This window comes from Capra hircus, unplaced genomic scaffold (assembly GCF_001704415.2).
Source record: "Capra hircus breed San Clemente unplaced genomic scaffold, ASM170441v1, whole genome shotgun sequence".
Taxonomy (NCBI): domain Eukaryota; kingdom Metazoa; phylum Chordata; class Mammalia; order Artiodactyla; family Bovidae; genus Capra; species Capra hircus.
Genome location: NW_017189558.1, coordinates 12,393 through 38,674, shown reverse-complemented (window position 1 = coordinate 38,674; position 26,282 = coordinate 12,393). Strand labels below are relative to the sequence as shown.

At 40.8% G+C, this 26,282-nt stretch overlaps 1 protein-coding gene across 1 annotated transcript in view; it reads left to right on the top strand.

Moving 5' to 3' along the window:
• LOC102182583 (multidrug resistance-associated protein 4-like) overlaps positions 1-26,282 on the top strand; it is a gene marked incomplete at both ends in the record, with an annotated part of 59,161 nt that overhangs the window by 23,698 nt on the left and 9,181 nt on the right. The window contains 4 exons of the mRNA XM_018044465.1: positions 3,786-3,905; positions 5,073-5,183; positions 16,422-16,522; positions 17,623-17,814. Of these exons, the coding sequence (XP_017899954.1) occupies positions 3,786-3,905; positions 5,073-5,183; positions 16,422-16,522; positions 17,623-17,814 (524 nt within the window). The remainder of the gene's footprint in view (positions 1-3,785; positions 3,906-5,072; positions 5,184-16,421; positions 16,523-17,622; positions 17,815-26,282) is intronic.

The window sequence follows — 26,282 nt, the reverse complement described above, 5'->3', positions numbered from 1 at the left end:
ACAGTGACAGACTTTATTTTCTTGGGCTCTAAAATCACTGTGGATGTTGACCAAAGTCATGAAATTAAAAGATACTTGCCCTTGGAAGAAAAACTGAAAAACCTAGACAGCATATTACAAAGCAGAGATATCACTTTGCTGACAGTGGTCTGTATAGTCAAAGGTATGGTTTGTCCAATAGTCATGTATGGATGTGAAAGTTGGACCATAAAGAAGGTCGAGGGTGGAAGAATTGATGCTTTTGAACTTTGGTGCTGGAGGAGATTCTTGAGAGTCCCTCAGACAGCAAGGAGATCAAACCAGTCAATCGTAAAGGAAATCAATCCTGAATATTCATTGGAAGAACTGATGCTGAAACTGAAATTCCAGTACTTTGGCTACCTGATCTGAAGAGCCAACTCATTGGATAAGACCCTGATGCTGTGAAAGACTGAGGGCAGGAGGAGAAGGGGACAACAGATGATAAAATATTTAGATAGTATTACCAACTCAATGGACATGAATTTGAGCGAACTCTGAGAGACAGTGGACAGGGAAGCCTGGCATGCTGTAGTTCATTTGGTCGCAAAGAGTCAGACGTGACTTAGGGACTGAACAACAACTAGCAGGTCTCATGGAGCATGAATGATAACCTGCAGGAAGGCTGTCAGCCCAGGGTCCTTGCATGCAATTCCCTGGCCTCTCCCTGCTGGGGAAGTTGTGCTGGCCTTGTGGGGTTTGTTCCCAAGTGTCCTCAGGGTTGTGGAAAATGTAACTGAAATGTGTAGAGTAACATGAAATGTAGAGTTACACGTGTCTGTGACTGCTGAGTGATGCCATGTCTGTTACATATCTGCTTCAGGATAGTGAGCTCAGTGTTTGTGGGAAAAAGGATGTTACATTGGGCAACATAATACCAGAGCCTTGACATCCCCTCTTCTCCTGTACAAGTTAATTGTCTTTGCAGACCCTCCCATTCACTCATCCTGGCATCCTACTCAGCCCTAAGTGGGGTTTGAAAGAAACAGAATAGCTTTTCACAAGTGTGCGTTCCCTCTGGCCCACTGTAACTCTTGGGCATGAGGTGAGGTAGGTGGTGGGATGTTTGGTTCCCTGGTGTTCAAGGGTGAGATGACACCTGGTTTCTAAAATCGACCCTGCCCACCATCCCTGATGGAGAGAATCAGTTGCAGCTTTGATCTCCCAACAGGGAAGCAGGTGAGGGAGGCCTTGCTGAAGAGTTCGTTCCAGGATCTCCCTGGGTGAACAGTCATGTCTGCTTCCTTCTCAGAAGCCTTGTCTGTGATGAGTAGTGTTGATGATGTCACCACATTTGCTGTGGAAATGGGAGCCTGGTTGTAGTGAGTTTTCTGTGCTCTCTGGAGCTGCAGCCTTGGCATCCTCCTGACAGGGTGATGGCCCCGGAATTCACCTGTGTCATCCCTGTGAGCACCCTGCTTTCAGACTGAGTTCTGGGGTTGGATTGGGACACCTGCTGGGGTGCAGAAAAAGCGTGAACAGAGATCCAAGCCTCTCTTATTTGGAGCATGAGTTTGGTCTGTGTTTGTGTTACTCTTATAAGGGCAAAGTTACAGGAAGTTAAAATAAAAAGTTATTCAACTTAATGAAGACAGAGAGCCTTGTGAGTGCTGAAATGAGAACACAGGCACACAACTGGATGACCAAAGGCAAAGCACCACTGACTCACTTTCAGCTCTCTGCCTGAACAACATACAAAAGGGAAATGTTAGATCATGTTCTGGTTCAGAAAAGGTTTTTCCTTTAAGTCAGTGTCACAGGTGGAGCCCTAATAGTTATGGTTCCTGGTCAGACACCCCCAGGTGGAAAGAGCACCAGGGTCCAGTGGATGCTCAACTGGCCTCCAGCCCAAGCTGTCCTCCCCCAGCCAGGGGTTCCTACCCTTTCTGAGCTCCAGTGTCTCACAGTAGGAAGCCTGCTCCTTCCTTGCTGGTAGAACTGAGGACAGTAAGCATAAGAGGAGGCTCTGTGTCTTTGCCCCCTTGTACCTCAGCCCCCACCCTCAATGCAGTGCCCATGTGCACATTGCTACTGATTACACCGTCACCCAGACAGATGTTCGGATATTAGGCTAAGGAGTCAGGCCCTGAAAATAATTTGGAGTTCTTCCCCCTGACTTTTTTCCCTTTCATTTTATAAAATCTGCATAGCCGCCTGCAAGATAAGTGATCTTAACTTCTGAACACCCAGGTTTTACTAACAGCTCTTCTCAGGAGATGCACATGTAACAAGGTGATATTGGTATTTCCTGCTGATAAAACACAAGTTATCATTCATCCCGCACAGAGGTCACAGTGTCACAGTCTGCCACTGACAACAGCAAGTTACAGCCTTGTTCACGGTGGAGAATGAGAACCGTAAGGGGTCCTCCCTGCCCTGCAGCCCACCTGCTCCCTGATGGGCAGGAGCCTGACCCTGGTGCTCGTGGTCAGTGTGCTCTTAGAGAAGATGGCAGGAAACGAACGACCAGTCATATGACAGTAGAACCCAAACCCACATGAAGCCACTCAAAAGAGAATGGACACTGTCAGATTCTAAAAAGGTGATGTGAGTGTCACATGCCGCAGTGGCCTCCAAACACCAGGACAGGTATCCAGCAGGGCAGTTACAAAAATATCCATCAGGTTCCCGGAATGGAAGTCAAGACCATTCAAAGGCTCCTCATCTGCCGGGTCCTGAGCACACAAGGGCAGTGCAGTGCCGGGTGCTCCGTGACCCGCACAGAGGCTCCTGGCTCAGGTTCAGGGGGAGGCCCAAGACGGGGGAGGCAGCGGACTGTCCCCTCCCTTACTCGTCTCACCCTGTCCTGGGTCTGGCTCTGGTGTAGGGTGGGGCATGTACTGACTCTATCCCAGCCTTTAGGCTACTCATCTGAGGTGAAGACAGCATACAGGTAGCTCACCAAAGTTCAGTGTGGTGAGGACTCTAATGAATTAAATTTTGGAATGCCACTGACTCATAAATTAGTGAATAATTACTCAGTGAGGAAAAAGAATGAAATACTGCCATTTTCAGCAACATGGATGGAAAGAATATTTTTATTAGTAAAGTAATTCAGAGAAAAATATGATATGTCATCACTTATACGTGGGATCTAAAAAGTAAAAGACTGTATACAAAACAGAAATAGACTCAGATACAGAAAACAAACTTATGATTACCAAAGGGGACTGGGAGGGAGGAACAAATTAGGAACATGGGATTAACAGATAAACACTACCATGTAAAATAGATAAGCAACAAGGATTGGCTATAAAGCATGGAATTTTATTCAGTATCTTGTAATAACCTATAATGGAATATAATCAGAAAAAATAAGTGACTCACTGTACTATATACCTGAAACTAACACATTGTTGTAAGTCAACTATCCTTCAATATGTTTTAAAAAACATTGTGAACAATTTCCACATGGAGAGATGCCAGAAGAATTTGGAGGGAGGTGTATTTGAGAGGACCTTGATGAATTGATTAATAAGGAGTTCCTTTACATAGATCTAGCTTCAGTTTGAATTTGGTCAAAGGTGAGTTCAAAGAAAATCTTTAATGTCCAGGTTGTTAAAGTGAAGGTTGGTGTGAACAGGAGTTTCAGGGTCACATGGAGGATCCTTTCTAAAAGGAGTAGCTTCCTTCCCCAGGCAGCCCTCCAGGAAGCCCTGGGTGTGCCCTTTGGCGGGACGTGTGACCACAGAGCCTGGGAGGCAGTGGTTTCCTCATATCCAGCCTTCCTGACTTTCTCTGTCATGTGTCTGTCTCTGCTTCCCCAGCACAGAGTCCAGTGTTTTCTCACTTAGCATCTTCTCTCCGGGGACTCGGGACCATCCGGGCATACAAAGCCGAACACAAGTTTCAGAAACTGTTCGACGCACACCAGGATTTGCGCTCAGGTCTGTAAGTTTCTGGAGATGATTTCAAAGGATGAGATCTGCTGCCTTCTGAGGCCTGACCTTCTTCTCAGGAGGTCTGGCTGCTCTCACCTCTCTCTGTGCTGCCCCTCATCCCCCTCTGCACACCTGCCTGCCCCAGCCCTTCCTCTCAGCATCCCTCTGTGTGCCCCTCTTCCCCATCACCCTCTACTTTTCTCCCCTTCCTTGTTTGCGTTGTCCTTTGTCCTTCCATCACTGTGCCCTGTGGCTTTCTCTCTCTTTAGGGAAGGAGTTAAGAAACTTTTTCTGTTTTTTTTTTTTTTTTTAAAGATCCAGGTAGAATATATTGTAGGATTTTTGTACTATACTGTCTCTAATGCAGCTACTCACCTTTGCTGTTGTAGCACAGAGACAGGCAAAGAAAATATGTCAGCAAATGGCGATGGCTGTGTTCCAGTAAAACTTTACAGAACCAGGTGGTGGCTGTTCTTGACCCACAGGCTTTAGTTTATTGACTCTCTTTTCAGAGTATGCAGGGTGGCAGATGTGACTGAGGAATATAATTTCCTGATTTGCCACCCACTTGATCATACTTTGTATCAATGAATTTTTTTCTAGGAAGAAATTTTAGAATTTCCACGAAGTCTGTAAAATTTTGACCTATCTCTAAAATCTTTATTCTGTTTTGAAGATAATGACTGCATTTAAAAAGCCACATGCAGATCTTGTTAGCTGATGGTCCTTTAGATATTGGCTCCTAAAAGTAGACACATGTAGGGTCATGTAATGAGTACAGAAGGTGCTGGAAACTGTGAGCTGTGCTGTCTGCTATCAGAGAGCTGGGAAGAGTCGACATGTGAGAGGATGACCTTCATGTTGAGGTCTAGCACTGCCGGAAATGTGTGGATTATAAATTTTTCCCTTTTTCCTTGTGATTGTATTTCTGTTGATAACCAGTGAGTCGAGGTTTTCAGTGCATGCTTCTCACAAAGGTGCTGGACTGATTCTATAGGTGCTATGTGTTGTCTTTGTCAGAACTTAGCTTTCTGGAATCTTCAGTTTCCTTGAATGTGTAACTTTGCTGTCCTACTTTGTGTAAATGCTTAACTAAGAAAAATGCTCTCTTTCATTAGAAGCAGCTAACATGGTTTTTATGTTTATTCATTATATTATGGTTCACAAATCCAGAGGCTTGTTTCCTGCTTTTGACGATGTCCCAACAGCTTGCTATGTATCTGGATGTCATCTGTGCCATCTTTGTCACTATTGTTGCCTTTGCGGCCCTGATTCTGGCAGATAGTAAGTAAAAATCTGAATATTTATGAAATGCTTACAGTTTATAGCTTCATTTCCAGTTATTAATTTAAACTCTTGCCACTTGTCTAATATATACTCTGATTCTAATGAATAGTATTAAAGTGTTTGTAGCATGTGACTCCACAAATGACTTCTGTGGTCCATGTGAAGTCATTTGCATCTTGATGAGAACTTTTATCTTTTTTTCCATTTATTTATTTACAGCAGATCCTTGTTGAGACCTTTAAAAAAAGATTTATTGGCATTTATTTGCTTTACAATATTGTATTAGTTTCAAATATACAGTCAAGTGAATCTGTTATTGTGTGCTTGTCTCTAAGCCATGTCAGCTCTTTGAGACTCCACGGACTGTAGCCTGCTAGGCTCCTCTGTCCATGGGATTTTCCAGATAAGAATGCTGGAGTGGGTTGGCATTTCCTTCAGGGGATCTTCCCGACCCAGAGATCAAACCTGTGTCTTTTGCATTAGCAGGCAGATTCTTTTTTTATTTGTTTGTTTTTTTGGTAACCCATTTTATTTTTTGTTTTATTAATTTATTTTTAATATAAATTTATTTATTTTAATTAGAGGCTAATTACATTATTGTGTTGGTTTTGCCATACATCAACATGAATCTGCCACGGGTGTACAAGTGTTCCCCATCCTGAACCCTGCTCCCAACCTTCCTCCCCATACCATCCCTTTGGGTCATCCCAGTGCACCAGCCCTGAGCATCCTGTATCATGCATTGAACCTAGACTGGCAATTTGTTTCGCATATGACATTATACACGTTACAATGCCATTCTCCCAAATCATCCCACCCTCTCCCTCTCCCACAGAGTCCAAAAGACTGTTCTATACATCTGTGTCTCTTTTGCTGTCTCGCATGCAGGGTTATCGTTACCATCTTTCTAAATTCCATATATATGCATTAGTATACTGTATTGGTGTTTTTCTTTCTGGCTTACTTCGCTCTGTATAATAGGCTCAAGTTTCATCCACCTCATTAGAACTGATTCAAATGTATTCTTTTTAATGGCTGAGTAATACTCCATTGTGTATGCGTACCACAGCTTTCTTATCCATTCGTCTGCTGATGGACATCTAGGTTGCTTCCATGTCCTGGCTATTATAAACAGTCGTGCAATGAATATTGGGGTACATATGTCTCTTTCAATTCTGGTTTCCTCAGTGTGTATGCCCAGCAGTGGGATTTCTGGGTTGTATGGCAGTTCTATTTCCAGTTTTTTAAGGAATCTCCACACTGTTCTCCATAGTGGCTGTACTAGTTTGCATTCCCACCAACAGTGTAGGAGGGTTCCCTTTTCTCCACACCCTCTCCAGCATTTATTGCTTGTAGACTTTTGGATTGCAGGCATTCTGACTGGCATGAAATCGTACCTCATTGTGGTTTTGATTTGCATTTCTCTGATAATGAGTGATGTTGATCATCTTTTCATGTGTTAGCCATCTGTATGTCTTCTTTGGAGTAATGTCGGTTTTGTCCTTTGGCCCATTTTTTGATTGGGTCTTTTATTTTTCTGGAATTGAGCTGCAGGTGTTCCTTGTATATTTTTGAGATTAATTCTTTGTCAGTTGCTTAATTTACTATTATTTTCTCCCATTCTGAAAGCTGTCTTTTCACCTTGCTTACAGTTTCCTTTGTTGTGCAGAAGCTTTTAATTAGGTCCCATTTGTTTATGTTTGCTTTTATTTCCAATATTCTGGGAGGTGAGTCATAGAGGATCCTGCTGTGATTTATGTCAGAGAGTGTTTTGCCTATGTTTTCCTCTAGGAATTTTATAGTTTCTGGTCTTATGTTTAGATCTTTAATCCATTTTGAGTTTATTTTTGTGTATGGTGTTAGAAAGTGTTCTACTTTCATTCTTTTACAAGTGGTTGACCAGTTTTCCCAGCACCACATGTTAAAGAGATTAACTTTTCTCCATTGCATATTCTTGCCTCCTTTGTCAAAGATAAGATGTCCATCAGTTCAGTTCAGTTCAGTCTCTCAGTCATGTTTGACTCTGCGACCCCATGAATTGCAGCATGCCAGGCCTCCCTGTCCATCACCAACTCCTGGAGTTCACTCAGATTCACGTCCATTGAGTCAGTGATGCCATCCAGCCATCTCATCCTCTGTCGTCCCCTTCTCCTGCCCCCAATCCCTCCCAGCATCAGAGTCTTTTCCAATGAGTCAACTCTTCACATGAGGTGGCCAGAGTACTGGAGTTTCAGCTTTAGCATCATTCCTTCCAAAGAAATCCCAGGGCTGATCTCCTTCAGAATGGACTGGTTGGATCTCCTTGCAGTCCAAGGGACTCTCAAGAGTCTTCTCCAACACCACAGTTCAAAAGCATCAATTCTTTGGTGCTCAGCCTTCTTCACAGTCCAACTCTCACATCCATACATGACCACTGGAAAAACCATAACAGCCTTGACAAGACGGACCTTAGTCGGCAAAGTAATGTCTCTGCTTTTGAATATGCTATCTAGGTTGGTCATAACTTTTCTTCCAAGGAGTAAGCGTCTTTTAATTTCATGGCTGCAGTCAGCATTTGCAAAGATTTTGGAGCCCCCCGAAATAAATTCTGACACTGTTTCCACTGTTTCCCCATCTATTTCCCATGAAGTGATGGGACCGGATGCCATGATCTTCATTTTCTGAATGTTGAGCTTTAAGCCAACTTTTTCACTCTCCTTCACCTTCATCAAGAGGCTTTTTAGTTCCTCTTCACTTTCTGCCATAAGGGTCGTGTCCATAGGTGCGTGGATTTATCTCTTGGCTTTCTATTTTGTTCCATTGATCTATGTTTCTGTTTTTGTGCCAGTACCATACTGTCTTGATGACTGTGGCTTTGTAGTAGAGCCTGATGTCAGGCAGGTTGATTCCTCCAGTTCCATTCTTCTTTCTCAAGATTGCTTTGGCTATTCGAGTTTTTTTATATTTTCATACAAATTGTGAAATTATTTGTTCTAGCTCTGTGAAAAATACCATTGGTAGCTTGATAGGGATTGCATTGAATCTGTAAATTGCTTTGGGTAATATCCTTATTTTCACTATATTGATTCATCCAACCCATGAACACGGTATATTTCTCCATCTATTAGTGTCCTGTTTGATTTCTTTTGTCAGTGTTTTATAGTTTTCTATATATAGGTCTTTAGTTTCTTTAGGTAGATATATTCCTAAGTATTTTATTCTTTTCATTCCAATGGTGAATGGAATTATTTCCTTAATTTTTCTTTCTATTTTCTCATTATTAATGTATAGGAATGCAAAGGATTTCTGTGTGTTGATTTTATATCCTGCAACTTGACTATATTTATTGATTAGCTCTAGTAATTTTCTGGTGGAGTCTTTAGGGTTTTCTGTGTAGAGGATCATGTCATCTGCAAACAGTGAGAGTTTTACTTCTTTTCCAGTTTGGATTCCTTTTATTCCTTTTTCTGCTCGGATTGCTGTGGCCAAAACTTCCAAAACTATGTTGAATAGTAATGGTGAAAGTGAGCACCCTTGTCTTGTTTATAACTTTAGGGGAAATGCTTTCAATTTTTCACCATTGAGGATAATGTTTGCTGTGAGTTTGTCATATATAGCTTTTATTATGTTGAGGTATGTTCCTTCTATTCCTGCTTTCTGGAGAGTTTTTATCATATGTTGAATTTTGTCAAAGGCCTTCTCTGCATCTATTGAGATAATCATATGGCTTTTATTTTCCAATTTGTTAATGTGGTGAACTACATTGACTGATTTGTGGATATTGAAGAATTGTTGCATCCTTGGGATAAAGCCCATTTGGTCATGATATATGATCTTTTTAATGTGTTGTTGGATTCTGATTGCTAGAATTTTGTTAAGGATTTTTGCATCTATGTTCATCAGTGATATTGGCCTGTAGTTTTCCTTTTTTGTGGCATGTTTGTCAGGTTTTGGTATTAAGGTGATGCTGGCCTCATAGAATGAGTTTGGAAGTTTACCTTCCTCTGCAATTTTCTGGAAGAGTTTGAGTAGGATAGGTGTTAGCTCTTCTCTAAATTTTTGGTAGAATTCAGCTGTGGAGCTGTCTGGACCTTGGCTTTTGTTTGCTGGAAGGTTTCTGATTACAGTTTCAATTTCCGTGCTTGTGATGGGTCTGTTAAGATTTTCTATTTCTTCCTGGTTCAGTTTTGGAAAGTTGTACTTTTCTAAGAATTTGTCCATTTCTTCCAAGTTGTCCATTTTATTGGTATATAATTGCTGATAGTAGTCTCTTATGATCCTTTGTATTTCTGTGTTGTCTGTTGTGATCTCTCCATTTGCATTTCTAATTTTATTGATTTGGTTTTTCTCCCTTTGTTTCTTGATGAGTCTGGCTAATGGTTTGTCAATTTTATTTATCCTTTCAAAGAATCAGCTTTTGGCTTTGTTGATTTTTGCTGTGGTCCCTTTTGTTTCTTTTGCATTTATTTCTGCCCTAATTGTTAAGATTTCTTCCCTTCTACTACCCCTGGGGTTCTTCATTTCTTCCTTTTCTAGTTGCTTTAGGTGTAAAGTTAGATTATTTATTTGACTTTTTTCTTGTTTCTTGAGGTATGCCTGTATTGCTATGAACCTTCCCCTAAGCAGTGCTTTTACAGTGTCCCACAGGTTTTGGGTTGTTGTGTTTTCATTTTTATTCATTTCTGTGCATACTTGGATTTTTTTGGTTTTCTTCTGTGATTTGTTGGTTATTCAGCAGCCTGTTGTTCAGCCTCCCTATGTTGGAATTTTTAATAGTTTTTCTCCTGTAATTGACATCTAATTTCCACTTTCATGCTTGTTAGCATTTGTCTTACATATTGCGGTGCTCCTATGTTGGGTGCATATATATTTATAATTATTATATCTTCTTCTTGGATTGATCCATTGATCATTATGTAGTGTCCTTCTTTGTCTCTTTTCACAGCCTTTGTTTTAAAGTCTATTTTATCTGACATGAGTATTGCTACTCCTGCTTTCCTTTGGTCTCTATTTGCATGGAATATCTTTTTCCAGCCCTTCACTCTCAGTCTGTATGTGTCCCTTGTTTTGAGGTGGGTCTCTTGTAGACAACATATATAGGGGTATTGTTTTTGTATCCATTCAGCCAGTCTTTGAATTTTGGTTGGGGCATTCAACCCGTTTATGTTTAAGGTATTATTGATAAGTATGATCATGTTGCATTTACTTTATTGTTTTGGGTTCGAGTTTATACTCTCTTTTTGTGTTTCCTGTCTGGAGAATATCCTTTAGCATTTGTTGGAGAGCTGGTTTGGTGGTGCTGAATTCGCTCAACTTTTGCTTGTCTGTAAAGCTTTTGATTTCTCCTTCATATTTGAATGAGATCCTTGCTGGTTACAGTAATCTGGGCTGCAGGTTATTTTCTTTCATCACTTTAAGTATGTCCTGCCATTCCCTCCTGTCCTGAAGAGTTTCTACTGAAAGATCAGCTGTTATCCTTATGGGAATCCCCTTGTGTGTTATTTGTTGTTTTTCCCTTGCTGCTTTTAAAATTTGTTCTTTGTGTTTGATTTTTTTCTAATTTGATTACTATGTGTCTTGGGGTTTTTTGCCTCGGGTTTATCTTATTTGGGATTCTCTGGGTTACTTGGACTTGGATGATTATTTCCTTCCCCATTTTAGGGACGTTTTCAACTATTATCTCCTCAAGTATTTTCTCATGATCTTTCTTTTTGTCTTCTTCTTCTGGGACTCCTATGATTTGAATGTTGGGGCATTTTACATTGTCCCAGAAGTCTCTGAGATTGTCCTCATTTCTTTTAATTCGTTCTTTTTTCCTTTCTGATTCATTTATTTCTACCATTGTATCTTCTACCGCACTAATCCTATCTTCTGCCTCCGTTATTCTACTATTTGTTCCCTCTAGAGTGTTTTTTATGTCATTTTTTGATTATTCATTATATATTGACTCTCTTTTCTAGGTCCTTGTTAAACCTTTCTTGCATCTTTTCAATCCTTGTCTCCAGGTTATTTATCCATGATTCCATTTTGTTTTCAAGATTTTGGATCATTTTCACTATCATTATTCAGAATTCTTTATCAGGTAGATTCCTTATCTGTTCCTCTTTTGTTTGGTTTGTTGGGCACTTATCCTGTTCCTTTACCTGCTGGGTATTCCTCTGTCTCTGCATCTTGTTACATTGCTGAGTTTGGGGTGGCCTTTCTGTATTCTGGCAGTTTGTGGAGTTCTCTTTATTGTGGAGTTTCCTCTCTGTGGGTGGGGTTGTACGGGTGGCTTGTCAAGGTTTCCTGGTTAGGGAAGCTTGTGTCGGTGTTCTGGTGGGTGGAGCTGAATTTCTTCTCTCTGGAGTGCGATGAAGTGTCCAGTAATGAGTTATGAGATGTCAGTGGGTTTGGAGTGACTTTGGGCAGCCTGTATATTGATGCTTAGGGCTGTGTTCCTGTGTTGCTGGAGAATTTGCGTGGTATGTCTTGCTCTGGAACTTGTTGGCCGTTGGGTGGTGCTTGGTTTCAGTGTAGGTATGGAGGTGTTTGATGAGTTCCTATCGATTAATGTTCCATGGAGTCAGGAGTTCTCTGGTGTTCTCAGGATTTGGACTTAAGCATCCTGCTTCTGATTTTCAGTCTTATTTTTACAGTAGCCTCAAACTTCTCCATCTATACAGCACCATTGATAAAACATCTAGGTTAAAGGTGCAAGGTTTCTCCACAGTGACGGACACCCAGTGATGTTCACAGAGTTACATGGAGAAGAGAAGAGGGAGGAGGGAGACAGAGGTGATCAGGAGGAGAAGAGGGGGAGTCAAAAGGGGTGAGAGTAAGCTAGCCAGTAATCACTTCCTTATGTGCACTCCATAGTCTGGACAGCTCAGAGATGTTCACGGAGTTACACAGAGAAGAGGAGATGGAGGAGGGAGATAGAGGAAACCAGGAGGAGAAGAGGGGGAATCAAAAGTGGAGAGAGAAATCTAGCCAGTAATCACTTTCATATGTGCTCTCCACAGTCTGGATCCCTCAGAGATGTTCACAGAGTTACATAGAGAAGAGAAGAGGGAGGAGGGAGATAGAGGTGACCAGGATGAGGTAAAGTGGAATCAAAAGAGGAGAGAGCAAGCTAACCAGTAATCACTTCCTTATGTGCGCTTCAGAGTCTGGACCACTCAGAGATGTTCATGGAGTTATACAGAGAAGAGAAGAGGGAGGTAGGAGACAGAGGTGGCTAGGAGGATAAAGGGGGAATCAAAAGGAGATAGACAGATCCAGCCAGTAATCAGTTCCCTAAGTGTTTTCCACCATCTGGAACTCACAAAGAGATTCAAGTGTTGGGTAGAGAAGAGAAGGGGGAGGGAGGAGATAGAGGCCACCTGGTGGAGAAAAAGGAAAGTCCAAAGAGGGAGAGAGCAGTCAAGCCAGTAATCTTGCTCCCAAGTAAAAATGGGTACTGAAAATTGATTTCTTAAAGGTGCAAAATTGATAACAAATACCAAAAGTCAAAGATTTAAAATCTAGAGTAGAGGCTGGATTTTCAAAATTACAATATTAAAGAAAAAAAAACAAATTCACAAAAATTATAAAATATATGAAGTTTGCTTTAAAAAATAGGGTATCTTTTTTTTTGCAAAGTAATAGTAGGTTATAAAAATGAAAATTAAATGAGTAATAAAGGACTTAAAAATTAAAAAAAGATTAAAGAGTGATAGTAAAAATATATCTAGGACTTTCTCTGGTGTTGTTGTGGGCAGTGTGGGGTCAGTTCATTTTCGGATGGTTCCTTGATCCGTATATTTCTCAAGATTTATAGGACCCTTCCTATATAGTCAGTACTAACTACAGGGTTTTAATCTATTGCACCTGTCACTTCCAAGGAGGCTCCCTCTTTTTTGGCCTTTTCTGTTTGCTGGTCTCTTCAGTGTCTAATTTCCACCCTGACACAAGAGGGTGGTGGTGGACACTTTTTTAGGCTCACTTGTTCAGTCGTGCTGTGGGGAGGAAGGGACTCTGCAAACAAATAACACTGGTGTGTGCTCACAGTGTCTCAGCCACACTGGGTTTGTCCCCGCTCACAGCGTGTGTGGTTTCCCAGTCCACTCTGCTTAGGCTCTAGGTTGCTCTGCCGGGAATTGTCTGAGGCCGGGCCTGGGTTATTTGCACTTCCCAGGTCTAAGCCGCTCAGGTTCAGGTACTTGGGTAGTCCTCAGAGGTGCAGACTCGGTTTGGCCTGCATTTTGTGCCCTTCCCAGGTCCAAGCAGCTCAGGTGACCAAGTGTTTGGCGAGTGCGGTTGCTGCAACTTATCGCCTCCCTTGTCCTAGCAGGCGGATTCTTTACCACTGAGCCACGTGGGAAACCCAAATCTGTTATACTTATATCCCCATTTTTTGGATTCTGTTTTTCTGCCTTATGAACATTGGGCTGCATGAATATTTTTAATAATTTTCATTTTAAATAATACTTCAAATAAATGGTCCCTTTGGAAAAAAATTTTCTTTTTGGCTTTTGGAATCTTCAGGAACAAAGACCAGGTATGAATGTTCCTGTTCCAGCTGACCTGCGGTGATTTGGGTGCCTGCTTTGACTCACTTGGGCCATTCTTTTATTTTTATTGTTAAAGTATTTTATAGGGGTATAGTTGATTTTCACTGTTGTCTTAGTGTATAGTACTTCATGTGTACAGCAAAGTGAATCTGCTATACATATATCTACTCTTTTTTAGATTCTTTTCCCTATAAGTTATTACAGAGTTCCCTGTACTTTATAGTAGGTCCTTATTAGTTATCTATTTTATATGTAGTAGTGTGTATGTGTCAATCTTCCAAATTATCCCTCCCCTCCCTTAGCCCTTGTATTTTCTGCATCTGTAAGTATATTTCTGTTTTGTAGATAAGATCATTTGTAGCTTTTTGTTGGATTCTACATATAGGCAATATCATATGCTATTTGTCTTTCTCTGAATCTGACTTATGACAATCTCTAGGTCCATCCATGTTGCTGCAAATGGCATTATTTATTCCTTTTTATGTCTGAGTAATAGTCCATTGTGTATATATACCACCTCTTCTTTATCCATTCCTCTGTTGGTGGACATTTATGTCCAACTTCTATGTTCTGGTTATTGTAAATAGTGCTGCAATGAACATTGGGGGGAATTACGGTTTTCTCTGGATATTTACCCAGAAGTGAAATTGCTGGATCATATGGTAGTTCTGTTTTTAGTTTTTAAAGGAACCTCTGTATTGTTCTCCATAGGGGCTATACCAGTTAATATTCACACTAACAGTGTGGGAGGTTTCCCTTTTCTCCACATCCTCTCCAGCATTTATTGTTTGTAGGCTTTTTGATGATGGTAATTTTGACTGGTGTGAGGCGATACCTCATTGTAGTTTTGATTTACATTTCTCTAATAATTAGAGATGTTGAGCATCTTTTCATGTGCTTTTTTTGCCATTTGTATGTTTTCTTTGGAGAATGTCATTTTTGATCTTCTGCCCATTTTTTGATTGGGTTATTTGTTTGTTTTGATATTGAACCATGGACTGTGTATGTATTGGAGAATAATTCCTAGTTATTTCATCTGAAAATATTTTCCTCCATATTATGGGTTGTCTTTTCATTTTATTTATGGTTTCCTTTGCTGTATAAAAGCATTTAAGTTTAATTATGTCATATTTGTTAATTTTTTATTTTATTTTCACTACTTTCAGACGTGGATTAAAAAGTTATGACTGAAGTTTATGTCAGAGAGTGTTCTGTCTGTTTTCACCTGAGAGTTTTATAGTGTCTGGTCTTACATTTATGTCTGTAATCCATTTTGAGTTTATTTTTGTGTATAGTGTTAGGGAGTGTTTTAATTTCACTCCTTTTCAAGTAGTTGTTCAGTTTTGCCAGCACCATTTATCGAAGAGACTGTCTTTTCTCCATTATATATTCTTGCCTCCTTTGTCATAGATTAGGTGATAGTAGGAGCATGGGTTTATCTCTGTACTTTCAATCCTATTCCATTGATCTATATTTCTGTTTCTGGTACCAGTAGCATACTGTTTTGATTACTGAAGCTTTGTAGTATAGTTTTAAGACTGGGAGTCTGATTCCTTCAACTTTGTTTTTCTTTCTCAAGATTGCCTTGGCTATTCATCGTCTTTTGTGTTGCCATACAAATTGTAAAATATTTTGTTCTTATTCTGTAAAAAATGTCATTGGTTATTTGATAGGGATTACATTGAATCTATAGATTGCTTTGGGTAGTTTCTTTGTTTATTTGCTGTAGGTCCTTGTTGAAACCTTTTATCTTTTCATCTTTCTTTGAATGAGTTGAGGTCTACACAGCTGTAGCAACATGACATTCTGAACATTTCAGGTAATGTCCTATAGTTGGGAGGGGATAATCAAGTTTTCTATTAAACTTTTCCCACAAATGAGAGTTTAGGTTTTAGCTTTAGGTTTACTTGGATCTCTTAGTTATTGGTAATGGCACATTGGGGTGAGAAATATTCTCTGTAGCAAAGATCAATATCCTCACTGCTGTATGGGTACAAGATTAGCAGATGTGGGTATGTGTGGCATGAATTCACCATCCCTAACTATTTCATAGTAATAACTCTGAATCATAGTCTTTGATAATGAAAAATGAGAATGATACTTTAGATTTAAAAGCACTGGCACCTAGAATTGATTGCCTTGTTTTTGTGATTTCAACTGCAGCTGCATTGGACATAAAAAGTGAGATTACATAATGATAATTGAAGCCATAATGATGAAAGTCTGAATAATGACATGATCCTCACTCATATAATACTGTCAACTGTATGTCAATCCAGTTGGGATTAATAAAATCACCTTTCTAGTTCTTTCTAAATTCATAGTGTTTTTTTCACTGTATTATGGTCCCAATCAATAGACAGTAATATTATGAGTGATATTATCATTATATGGAAATGATTAAAATGTCATAAAGAAGTCTTCTCACTACTATATATTAATAAAAAATAGATAATTATTAAGGACCTACTATATAGCACAGGGAACTCTACTCAATACTCTGTAATGGCCTATATGGGAAAATAATTTTAGAATGAATGGATTTTATGTGTATGTGTGGCTAATTCATTTTACTGTACACCTGAAACTAACACAACTTTGTAAATCAAATATGCTCCAATAAAAATTATAAAAATAAAGGAGTCTTCTTCATAAAGTGACAGAAGGAACTAGGTGAGGGGGTGGAGAAGGAGACTGACTATTCCTCTTCTTCCTCATTTAGTTTTGAATCCTGGGGAGGTTGGCCTGATCCTGTCTCTAATCGTCACACTTACGGGGATGTTCCAGTGGTGTATCAGGCAAAGTACCGAAGTTGAGAATATGGTGATGTTTATCTCTCTATTCTTAGTCTTTTCAAGTCTCCTTGCTGTTAAATGGAATAAAAGCAATTCTAATGTAAAATAGTAAAACTATCCTTTTTACATCATTGTTAACAGAGGGATTTTTTAAAATATTCTTCTCCATCTGCTTAAAGTTAATGTTAAATAAAATATATACATCTTTTTCTCAGTTTTATGTGCTCCATGTCAACAGGTTTTATAGTCACAAACTATTCTCAAGTATAATAAATATCTCTGCAGGAGGGAGGTCATGTAATCCTGGAGAGAATATGAGCTAATTTCTTAGCAGCTTGTTTATCTTTGTTTCTTAAGGGGTAGTTCCTCATTTTTTGGAAAAAAAAAAAAAAAAGAAGTCAGTACTTTTAGGTTTGTTTATTTAATTAACAGTTTCCTCTGCCTTTCCCCCCACCCATGTTATCATTTATTCTTGTATGGGTTGAGCACCTGAAATTGCTGGAAGCCCTTCTTTCTGGTAGGATAAGCTGTCTCTCAAAATGTGCTCTCAAAGGTGTTGAGTTCTAGTTGTTTAAGAGGACTTAGTCAATATGTAAATTATACACTTTCTAAATATTTGCACCCTCTCCTAAAGGGAGAAAAACAATAAAAATGAAGTCTTTCATTTTGTCTTCTAACAGTGTAGAACGTGACTAATTATTAAAATGAAGTTTGATGACCGTCCAGTCCTGCTCATCTGTAACATGTGGCCCTTCTGTAACCACACATTACTAGTTGGTGTCCATACGTGTTCTTTTCTTTGAAAAAAATTCTCTTTTTAAAATATTCAGATGTGAAAGGTAGAGCAATAAAATCTTAAACATTCATTTCTCTAATTCTTTCAGCTTTAAGATAAAGTTGAAGGAAGTAATTGTAAGTAAAAGGGTTGAAGATGATGAACAAATCTGCAAATCACCCAAGGCCCCATGACTCCTACTTCTGTCCTTTGTGGATGCTGAGACCTGAGATATTCTATACCATATAAAAGCAAATGTGAAGATATAAAAGCAGAAGGTTTCACTTGCAATCTCTAAAATTCATAAGCAAGACTGTCTGATACTAACTCATGTGATGTCATATGCATTTCAGATGATTTCAGTAGAAAGGGGGATTGAATATATAGACCTTGAGAAAGAAGCACCCTGGGAACTCGAGTATCGTCCACCACCATCCTGGCCTCATGAAGGAAGGATTTACTTTACTTATGTTAACGTCAAGTACAGCCTAGATGGGCCTCTGATATTGAAGAATCTGGACACGCTCATTGACCCAAGAGAAAAGGTTAGTTTAAGCCATTTGCCTCTTTAAAACCCAGCTAAAGATTTAGCAACACATCTGCTCTTGGCTTCCTTGTCAGTGTGTCAGGCGGACTCTTTGTTCCTAATGGATGCAGATTAGATCAGTGGCACCATAGGTGAATCTTTCTTGGAAACTGAACATGGAATGGGGATACCAGCAATTTTTTCCCTGTAGAGTGAGCTCCCTCATGGTGGTAGATGGGTCCTGGTCTCCAGGGCTTAATCTTAACCTGACCCAGGACACTCTCCAGGACACCAGATTATTCATACTAAGTTTGGGAAGTCAGCCCTGGCTCCCTGACACTAACTGTCCAATATCCCCCACCTTCCCTCCTTTCCATCTTTTATTCTTTGTATTTCTGAGATCTCCTCCTCCTCCTATGGTGCCCTCTGGTTGCTGCTTTCTCCTCTCTCCATTGGCCTTTCATGTAGACATGTCCTCCATTCACCGACACTGAACTGCCATCACCCTGCCCCACCCTGCAGACTGCTTCTTTCTGAAGCACAGATCTGACTTCAACTGGCCTGGGTGAGCTGCTGGTAGAACCACAGCACAGCCCCAAGCCCAGTCCAGTAGGGACTGTGGGGTGAGCTCGTAGCCACTAGAGAAGAGCCAGAATCACGATTCAGTCACAGGTGAGGCACCAGAGCCCCAGACAGAGACAGGGCCCAGAGACTCCTTTAGAGTCAAAAGCAAATTGAAGGGAGCAGGGAAGATTCACATTGGAGACAGCAGAGAGGCTAGTAACCTGGACCTGCTGGCGTCCATGTCTGCTGGTGATGTTCCTTTCATGCTCAGATTGGGACCCTCAACTGGGACCAGGGCAGACTCTTGAAGAAGAGATTAAACCGGAACAGATAAGGTGGTAGGAAGCTCTTGCTCCATCTCCCTCTGCAGCCAGTATGTCTTCTGATTTACACGCACCACTGCACTCAGGTTATGTGTAGCTTCTCCCAAAGCTATGTTTTCCCAGCTTCCAGTGTGCAGTCTGCCCCTCAACCTGAGAGACCCATCCCCTCTGTCATCTGGATGGTGAAAGTCTCCTCATTTTCTGAGGCGACTCTAATGCATCTTCGAGACTCTCAATTCTTCCTCAGTGTCTTATGTTTTCTTTTAACATAGCATTTACAGTACACTTGTGGTCATAGCAGGCAAAAGTTAGAAGGAACTAAATTCTTCCTTACAATGAAATATTATTCAGTCTTAAAAAGGAAGAAAATTCTGGCCTATGGATAAACCTGGAGGACATCTTGCTAAATGAAATAAACCAGACACAAAAGAAATGAAAACTCTGATTCCATTCATGTGAGTTTCCTAGAGCAGTCAAATTCAAGAAGACAGGAAGTAGGATGGTGGTCTCCAGGGACTGCGGGAGGGGAGATGGGGAGTTGTTTGTCTAAAGGGTATAGAATATCAGTTTTACGAGGCAAAAATTTACGAGAATATCAGTTTTACGAGCTTGGTTGCACAATAATGTGAATGTACGGAACACCAAACTGTCCAATAAAATGGTTAAGTAATTAAATCTTATGTGAATTTTATCATAATTAAATTAAAAGATAGCACCTGTGACATGCCTTGTAATTTGAGGTCTGTATCTCATAGTACCTTGAAGCTTTTTAAAATCAGGAAGCATCTTATTTTCATCTTTGTTCCCTAGAAAGTGGCATTCTGCAGGGCACAGAGTACTGAGGGATTGCTGGATGACAGGGTGAATGAGTAATACACAGGTGTGAGCAACCAGGAACCAATACACACACAGAAGACAACTCTGTAAATAATCAAAAGAAATGCTCTTTTAAACTCTCACCACCCCAGACCCACCTAGTGGACTGTAGCTGTAATTTAATGAATGATAGCCTTGTAACATGAAAATGAAAAAATAAATATTCAACTTAATGCCTAAATGCTACTCAGGGAGCAGCTTCAGTTAGTCACGGCAAAAGCTGGCCCTAATTATTTTTAGTTCCACTGTAGGTCAGGAAGAAGGTGAACTGCCATGTCAGGAAAACATTCACCACAGCTCTTGCTACAATTTTGTCCCTGAGAGCTCTGAAGGTGATGTTTGTTTACTCTCTGACAATAAGTCTGTCAGATTTTCCATTGTAAATGTAATTCTGTTAACTTGTCTTAAAATTTCCCCAAAGCCATAGAATATGAATTATCTAAGAAACTCTGTAGTAAAACTTAGGAACATAAGAGATTTTTATTCTTCCTTCTTAAACCCTGCAAGTCATAGGATTATTGAGATTCTAAAATGTTTTGAGGGCAAATTAAATTTGGAGACTGAATTAATAACTGCAGCAACTTGACACAGTATCGCCATTAGCTTCATTTCTGTGTGGGGAGATGAGACCTGGGCAGTATGTTCATGAAGCCATTTCACTCCACCTGTGTACACCCTAGGTTTCCTCTCCTGCTCATGGGTCCCCACCCCTGTCACTCAAGGACACACCTTTGGTGTTGGATTTGATTGAGAGAGGCTGCTGTGAGTGGGGAGGGGATGTGGGAGTGAACCAGCCTAACAGAAGCGGGGCTTTATTCTCCTTCCCTCATTTCCTCTCCTGTCATGATTCCTGGAAGTTACCATCATTAGGAAAGTATAGTAGGTACTATGCAGGACTTTAATCCATGGAAAAAATGACAGGTGAAAATAAAGAACCAGGACTTCCCTGGTGGTGCAGTGGAGAAGAATTCACCTGCCAATTGAACCAGGGGACACTGGTTCAATCCTTGATCTGAACTGAGAAGATTTCACATGTCACAGAGCGACTGAGCCTGTGCTTCACAACTGCTGAGCCCACGTGCCACAACTGCTGAGCCCACGTGCCACAACTGCTGAGCCCACGTGCCACAACTACTAAAGCTTGTGCTCAGCAACAAAAGCAGCCACCTCAGTGAGAAGTCTGTACACTGCAACAAGGAGTAACTTCCACTCATCACAACTCGAGACAGCCTGCCCAAAGCAACCATGACCCAGCACAGCCAAAAACTTAAAAAACAACAACAACAACAACAATTAGAAAAAAAAAACAGCGTGAAATAAATAGCATGCTAGGCTTCCTGGTGAACATGGGCTGCATTTTTCATTTAGATGATTTTGTCAGCTAAGAATAGCTGTAGTGTAGTGTGAAGAGTTTGGAGAAGGAAATGGCAACCCACTCCAGTATTCTTGCCTGGAGAATCCCAGGGACAGAGGAGCCTAGTGGGCTGCTGTCTATGGGGTCGCACAGAGTCGGACATGACTGAAGTGACTTAGCAGCAGTAGCAGTAGCAGTGGTTGATTTGATCATTTTAGAGAGTCCTGGGCCATATTAAAGCATTTCCCAGCTCTTGAGGTAGATTGATTTTGTTTGTTTCTGCTCACGGCTCTTACTTGGATAATACACTTTTACAGATGCTTACTAGACTTTGCTATAATGTGCAAAAAATTAGTTTCTATATTTTCTCTTTTTTTATGTACTGTTTTCTTATAAAGTCCTCCCTTTACTCTCAGCTTGTCCCGCTTCCCCTGTGAAGCTACCTCATTCCTTGTGACTCAGACTCTGGTGCCAGAGCAGCAGCACCTGCATCTCCTGGAGCTTCTTAGAAATGCAGGGTCTCAGGCCCATTCAGACCACTTTCTCAGCATTGGATTTAAACAGGACCTCCTAATAAAGTCCTTTCTCTCCCATGGGCAGTGTTTGATGACTGGTGACCTGTGATTTCCAAAAAATGTCCTTTGACAGTTTGAAACTGAGCTCGTGAATCACCCAAACCCCTATTGTGACTGAGCAGGAGGCACTAGAAAGCTCTGTGCCACTTACCCTACAGATTTACTTACGTTTATATTCTATAAATTTGATTTAGGACATATCTGAATGGTGTAGTGGTTTTCCCCACTTTCTTCGATTTCAGTCTGAATTTGGCAATAAGGAGTTCACGATCTGAGCCACAGTCAGCTCCTGGTCTTGTTTTTGCTGACTATATAGAGATTCTTCATCTTTGGCTGCAAAGAATATAATCATTCTGATTTCGGTGTCGACCATGTGGTGATGTCCATGTGTAGAGTCTTCTCTTGTGTTGTTGGAAGAGGGTGTTTGCTATGACCAGTGCATTCTCTTGGCAGAACTCTATTAGCCTTTGCCCTGCTTCATTTTGTATTCCAAGGCCAAATTTGCCTGTTACTCCAGGTGTTTCTTGACTTCCTACTTTTGCATTCCAGTCCCCTATAATGAAAAGGACATCTTTTTTTGGATGTTAGTTCTAGAAGGCCTTGTAGGTCTTCGTAGAACTGTTCAACTTCAGCTTCTTCAGCATTACTGGTTGGGGCATAGACTTGGATTACTGTGATATTGAATGGTTTGCCTTGGAAATGAACAGAGATCATTCTGTCGTTTTTCAGATTGCATCCATATACTGCATTTCGGACTCTTTTGTTGACCATGATGGCTACTCCATTTCTTCTAAGGGATTCCTGCCCACAGTAATACTGGTTATCTGAGTCAAATTCACCCATTCCAGGCCACCTTATCCTAGAATGTCAATGTTCACTCTTGTCATCTCCTATTTGACCACTTCCAATTTGCCTTGATTCATGGACCTAACATTCCAGGTTCCTATGCAATATTGGTCTTTACAGCATCAAACCTTGCTTATATCACCAGTCCCATCCACAACTGGGTGTTGTTTTTGCTTTGGCTTGAGAAACACTGGGCTGGAAGAAGCACAGGCTGGACTCAAGATTGCCGGGAGAAATATCAATAACCTCAGATATGCAGATGACACAACCTTTATGGCAGAAAGTGAAATAGAGCTAAAGAGCCTCTTGATGAAAGTGAAAGAGGAGAGTGGAAACGTTGGCTTAAAGCTCAACATTCAGAAAACAAAGATCGTGGCATCTGGTCCCATCACTTCCTGGGAAATAGACGGGGAAACAGTGGAAACAGTGTCAGACTTTATTTTTCTGGGCTTCAAAATCACTGCAGATGGTGACTGCCATCATGAAATTAAAAGACACTTACTCCTTGGAAGGAAAGTTATGAGCAACCTAGACTGCATATTAAAAAGCAGAGACATTACTTTGTCAATAAAGGTCTGTATAGTCAAGGCTATGGTTTTTCCAGTGGTCATGTATGGATGTGAGAGTTGGACTATAAAGAAAGCTGAGCACTGAAGAATTGATGCTTTTGAACTGTGGTGTTGGAGAAGACTCTCGAGAGTCCCTTGGACTGCAAGGAGATCCAGCCAGTCCATTCTGAAGGAGATCAGTTCTGGGTGTTCTTTGGAAGGGCTGGTGTTGAAGCTGAAACTCCAATACTTTGGCCACCTGATACGAAGAGCTGACTCATTGGAAAAGACCCTGATGCTGGGAGAGATTGGGGGCAGGAGGAGAAGGGGATAACAGAGGATGAGATGGTTGGATGGCATCACTGACTCAATGGACATGGATTTGGGTGGACTCCCGATGATGATGGACAGGGAGGCCTGGCGTGCTGTGATTCATGGGGTCGCAAAGAGTCAGACACGACTGAATGATTGAACTGAACTGATATTCTATAAATTGAGCCTTTACAGTATAATCTAATTCTGTGATTCTACTGTATTTATTTGCATCTTTCCCTGGAGTTTGTCTTCATCACAGTTTTCATCCTGCTGTCTGTCCTTCTCTACACTACCCTTCTGCAGGGACTGGAGGAATTTCCCATGGGCTCAGCCCTGGCTTGAACTGGAGTCAGAGGTAGCTGAGCAAGGCAGTTAGAGATTGCTGAGTGTATGTGTGGCTCTTTCACCAGCTGACGGGATGAAATATGAGTCTTGCTGCCCCAAGCAGGGCAGGAAGTCTGTCTGGTCTGTTCCCCAGGCACCATGTGCCCCGCTCAACTGCAGGTTTCTCTCAGCCCAGCTGTGGGTGCCGGTTCTTCCTGCTGACAGCCAGCCCACCTGCCCTCAGGCACACTCTTGCTCCCACTCACCAGGTATATGCCTGTATTCACATCATACTCTAACCTTCTGGTTGTAGGATCTCTATGTTAGGCTTGTGCCTTTAAATGTAGCTACACTTCTCCCCACTTTCTCTGTTCTGGCTACACAGAGGGACATGATAAGGTGCCAGGCCATCCAGGTGATAAGGAGGCCATTAGCAGATGGAGAAGAGCCCGAGGATGTGGATTTAAGTCCCATCCTGTGACTTATGGGCTCTGACATTTCAGGCAGACTAATTCATCTCACTAAGCCTCAATCTTTTCTTCTGCAAAATGGGAGCAGTAGGATGTAACCTGTAGGGGTGTTGTACAACTTAAGACAAGACATGTAAAGCACTTACCACGGGGATTAGATTAATTGCTTGGATAAAGATGGCCATCATATCATTGGGTGTTAAATGACCATAACCACTTATACTCAAAAGTTGTCTGTCCTATGAGAAAAGAGGTATTGGCCACTTGGAGTTGTATCTATAGCTGTAGGATCCATCTATTGTGTCTTTCTCTGTCTGGTTTATCATATACTTAAATAATACAGTAATAGATTTTCCATAAATTTGTCTGGCCTGAGTTAAAAATCTGTTCCCAATGGAAGCTTCTTTTTCTTAGCACACCACAGGTAATAAGACAGTCAAATCCAATACAAATTCTGTGGTCAACATTTACAGTTCATCTGAGGAAACAAGAAAATGAATATATTAGCTTTGTAAGCTAGAAAGACATAATAATTTTTATAGATGTTTTTACAAAAATGACCTAACATCTGTTAGGGTTGGGGCAAGCCGACATGAGGGGACAGGGAGAGCATTTCCAAGGATTTAGGCATGTGAGACAACTTAGCGATGTGTGGTCAGGGTTTCAGCAGGTGGAGATGCATTTAGCAGAAATGCATGTGAAAGTACTTTAGGAGGTGGAGTCAACATAAGCAAAAAGCATGATGCCCTGATCCAATAAATGAAGAACTAGGCACCTGAAGAGCATTCAGGAAAATCAGCTACCAGATGTGTAGCAGACATTTTCATGTTCAACTCTGAACACTCCCGAGTTACCCCAAGGAAGGTGACTTGTGGACATGAAGGATGGAGAGGTCAGTGGGAACACTTTTGTAGAAGAAACATTCTGGGATGGAGTGATGGGCACAGAACCTGTGGCCTTTGGGAGTTTAATTTGAGAAGTGAGAGCCTGAGGACGAGAGTGGGCAGATGCAGGAGGCGGGAGCTGTTGTGCCTCCAGGAAAATGTAAAAGTGATTCCATTTTTTGGGGGATCAAACTGATGTCGATTAAAACCAAGATATAACACTCGGGTTTGTGAATGTGCAGGGAATCGAGCTTCCTCTGAAAATGTTCATACTTGATTCTCAGCAGTTTCACATCTGAGAATTTATCTGAAGGAAATCCTTCAGAATGTTTGCAAAAAAGATTTAGCTTCCAGGATAGTTAGCAGAGTTATTTATAATAGGAAATTATTGGAAACTGCCTAAATATCCAGCAGTAGGGGGTTTGTTAGCCATTAAAATAAATATTCTTATGAAATACTAAATGAAAACACATAATATGTTCATATTAATCCCATTTTGTTTATATATGGGAACTTGTGTCTTTAAGAACACATACAGAAGTCTAGAAAGTAAAAATATCTTGAAAATGTTTTTCTCAGAGTGCTAAGTATAGCTATTTATTTATTTTTCAAATTTATTTGCACTGATTATGATTAAGGATCATAATCATAAAAAATAGTTTTTTTTTTCACTAAATCATAAAATAAAGTTTGTTTTAACTTGTTTTTTAAAAGGTAAAGCAGCCTGGCACTGCAGTGCTGACTGTGGATCTTAAAATGAGGAACTGAGTCATAAAACACTGCAAGAGTAGAGTCTTCAGGGCTTGTCACCATGCTGGACTCAGGGAAAGGAGGTGGACAGTTCAGCCCCTGAAGCTGGGAATGAAGTCGTGAGAGTAATGCGGGAAAGACAGAGGAAGTGGTTGCTTTGTGTGGGGCATTTTGTATTGATTATGTTGAGTTTGGTGTGTACAGAGAAATCCAGGTGCAAATGTCTAACAAGTTGATGTCATCATTAGAGACCAACCTGGCTGGGAAAACAGAAAGGGGCCATTTCAAAGCAAATATAATATTTTTTCCAAGTGTTTTTATAATTTTATTTATTTATTTTTGGCAGTGCTGGGTCTTTGTTGCTGCTTGGGCTTTTCTCTAGTTGTGGTGAGCGGGGACTCCTCTTGTTGTATGCCTGGGCTTCTTATTGTGGTGGCCTCTCCTGTTACAAAGCACAGTTTATAGGGTTTGAGGGCTTCAGTAGTTGTTGCATGTAGCTCAGTAGTTTGGGTTCCCAGATTGTAGAGCACAGGCTCAATAGTTGTGGCACACAGATTTAGTTGCTCTGTGTCCTGTGGGATTCTCCTGGATGAGGGATTTCACCCATGTCTCCTGTACTGGCAGGTAGATTCCTTACCACTGAGCCACCAGGGAAGCC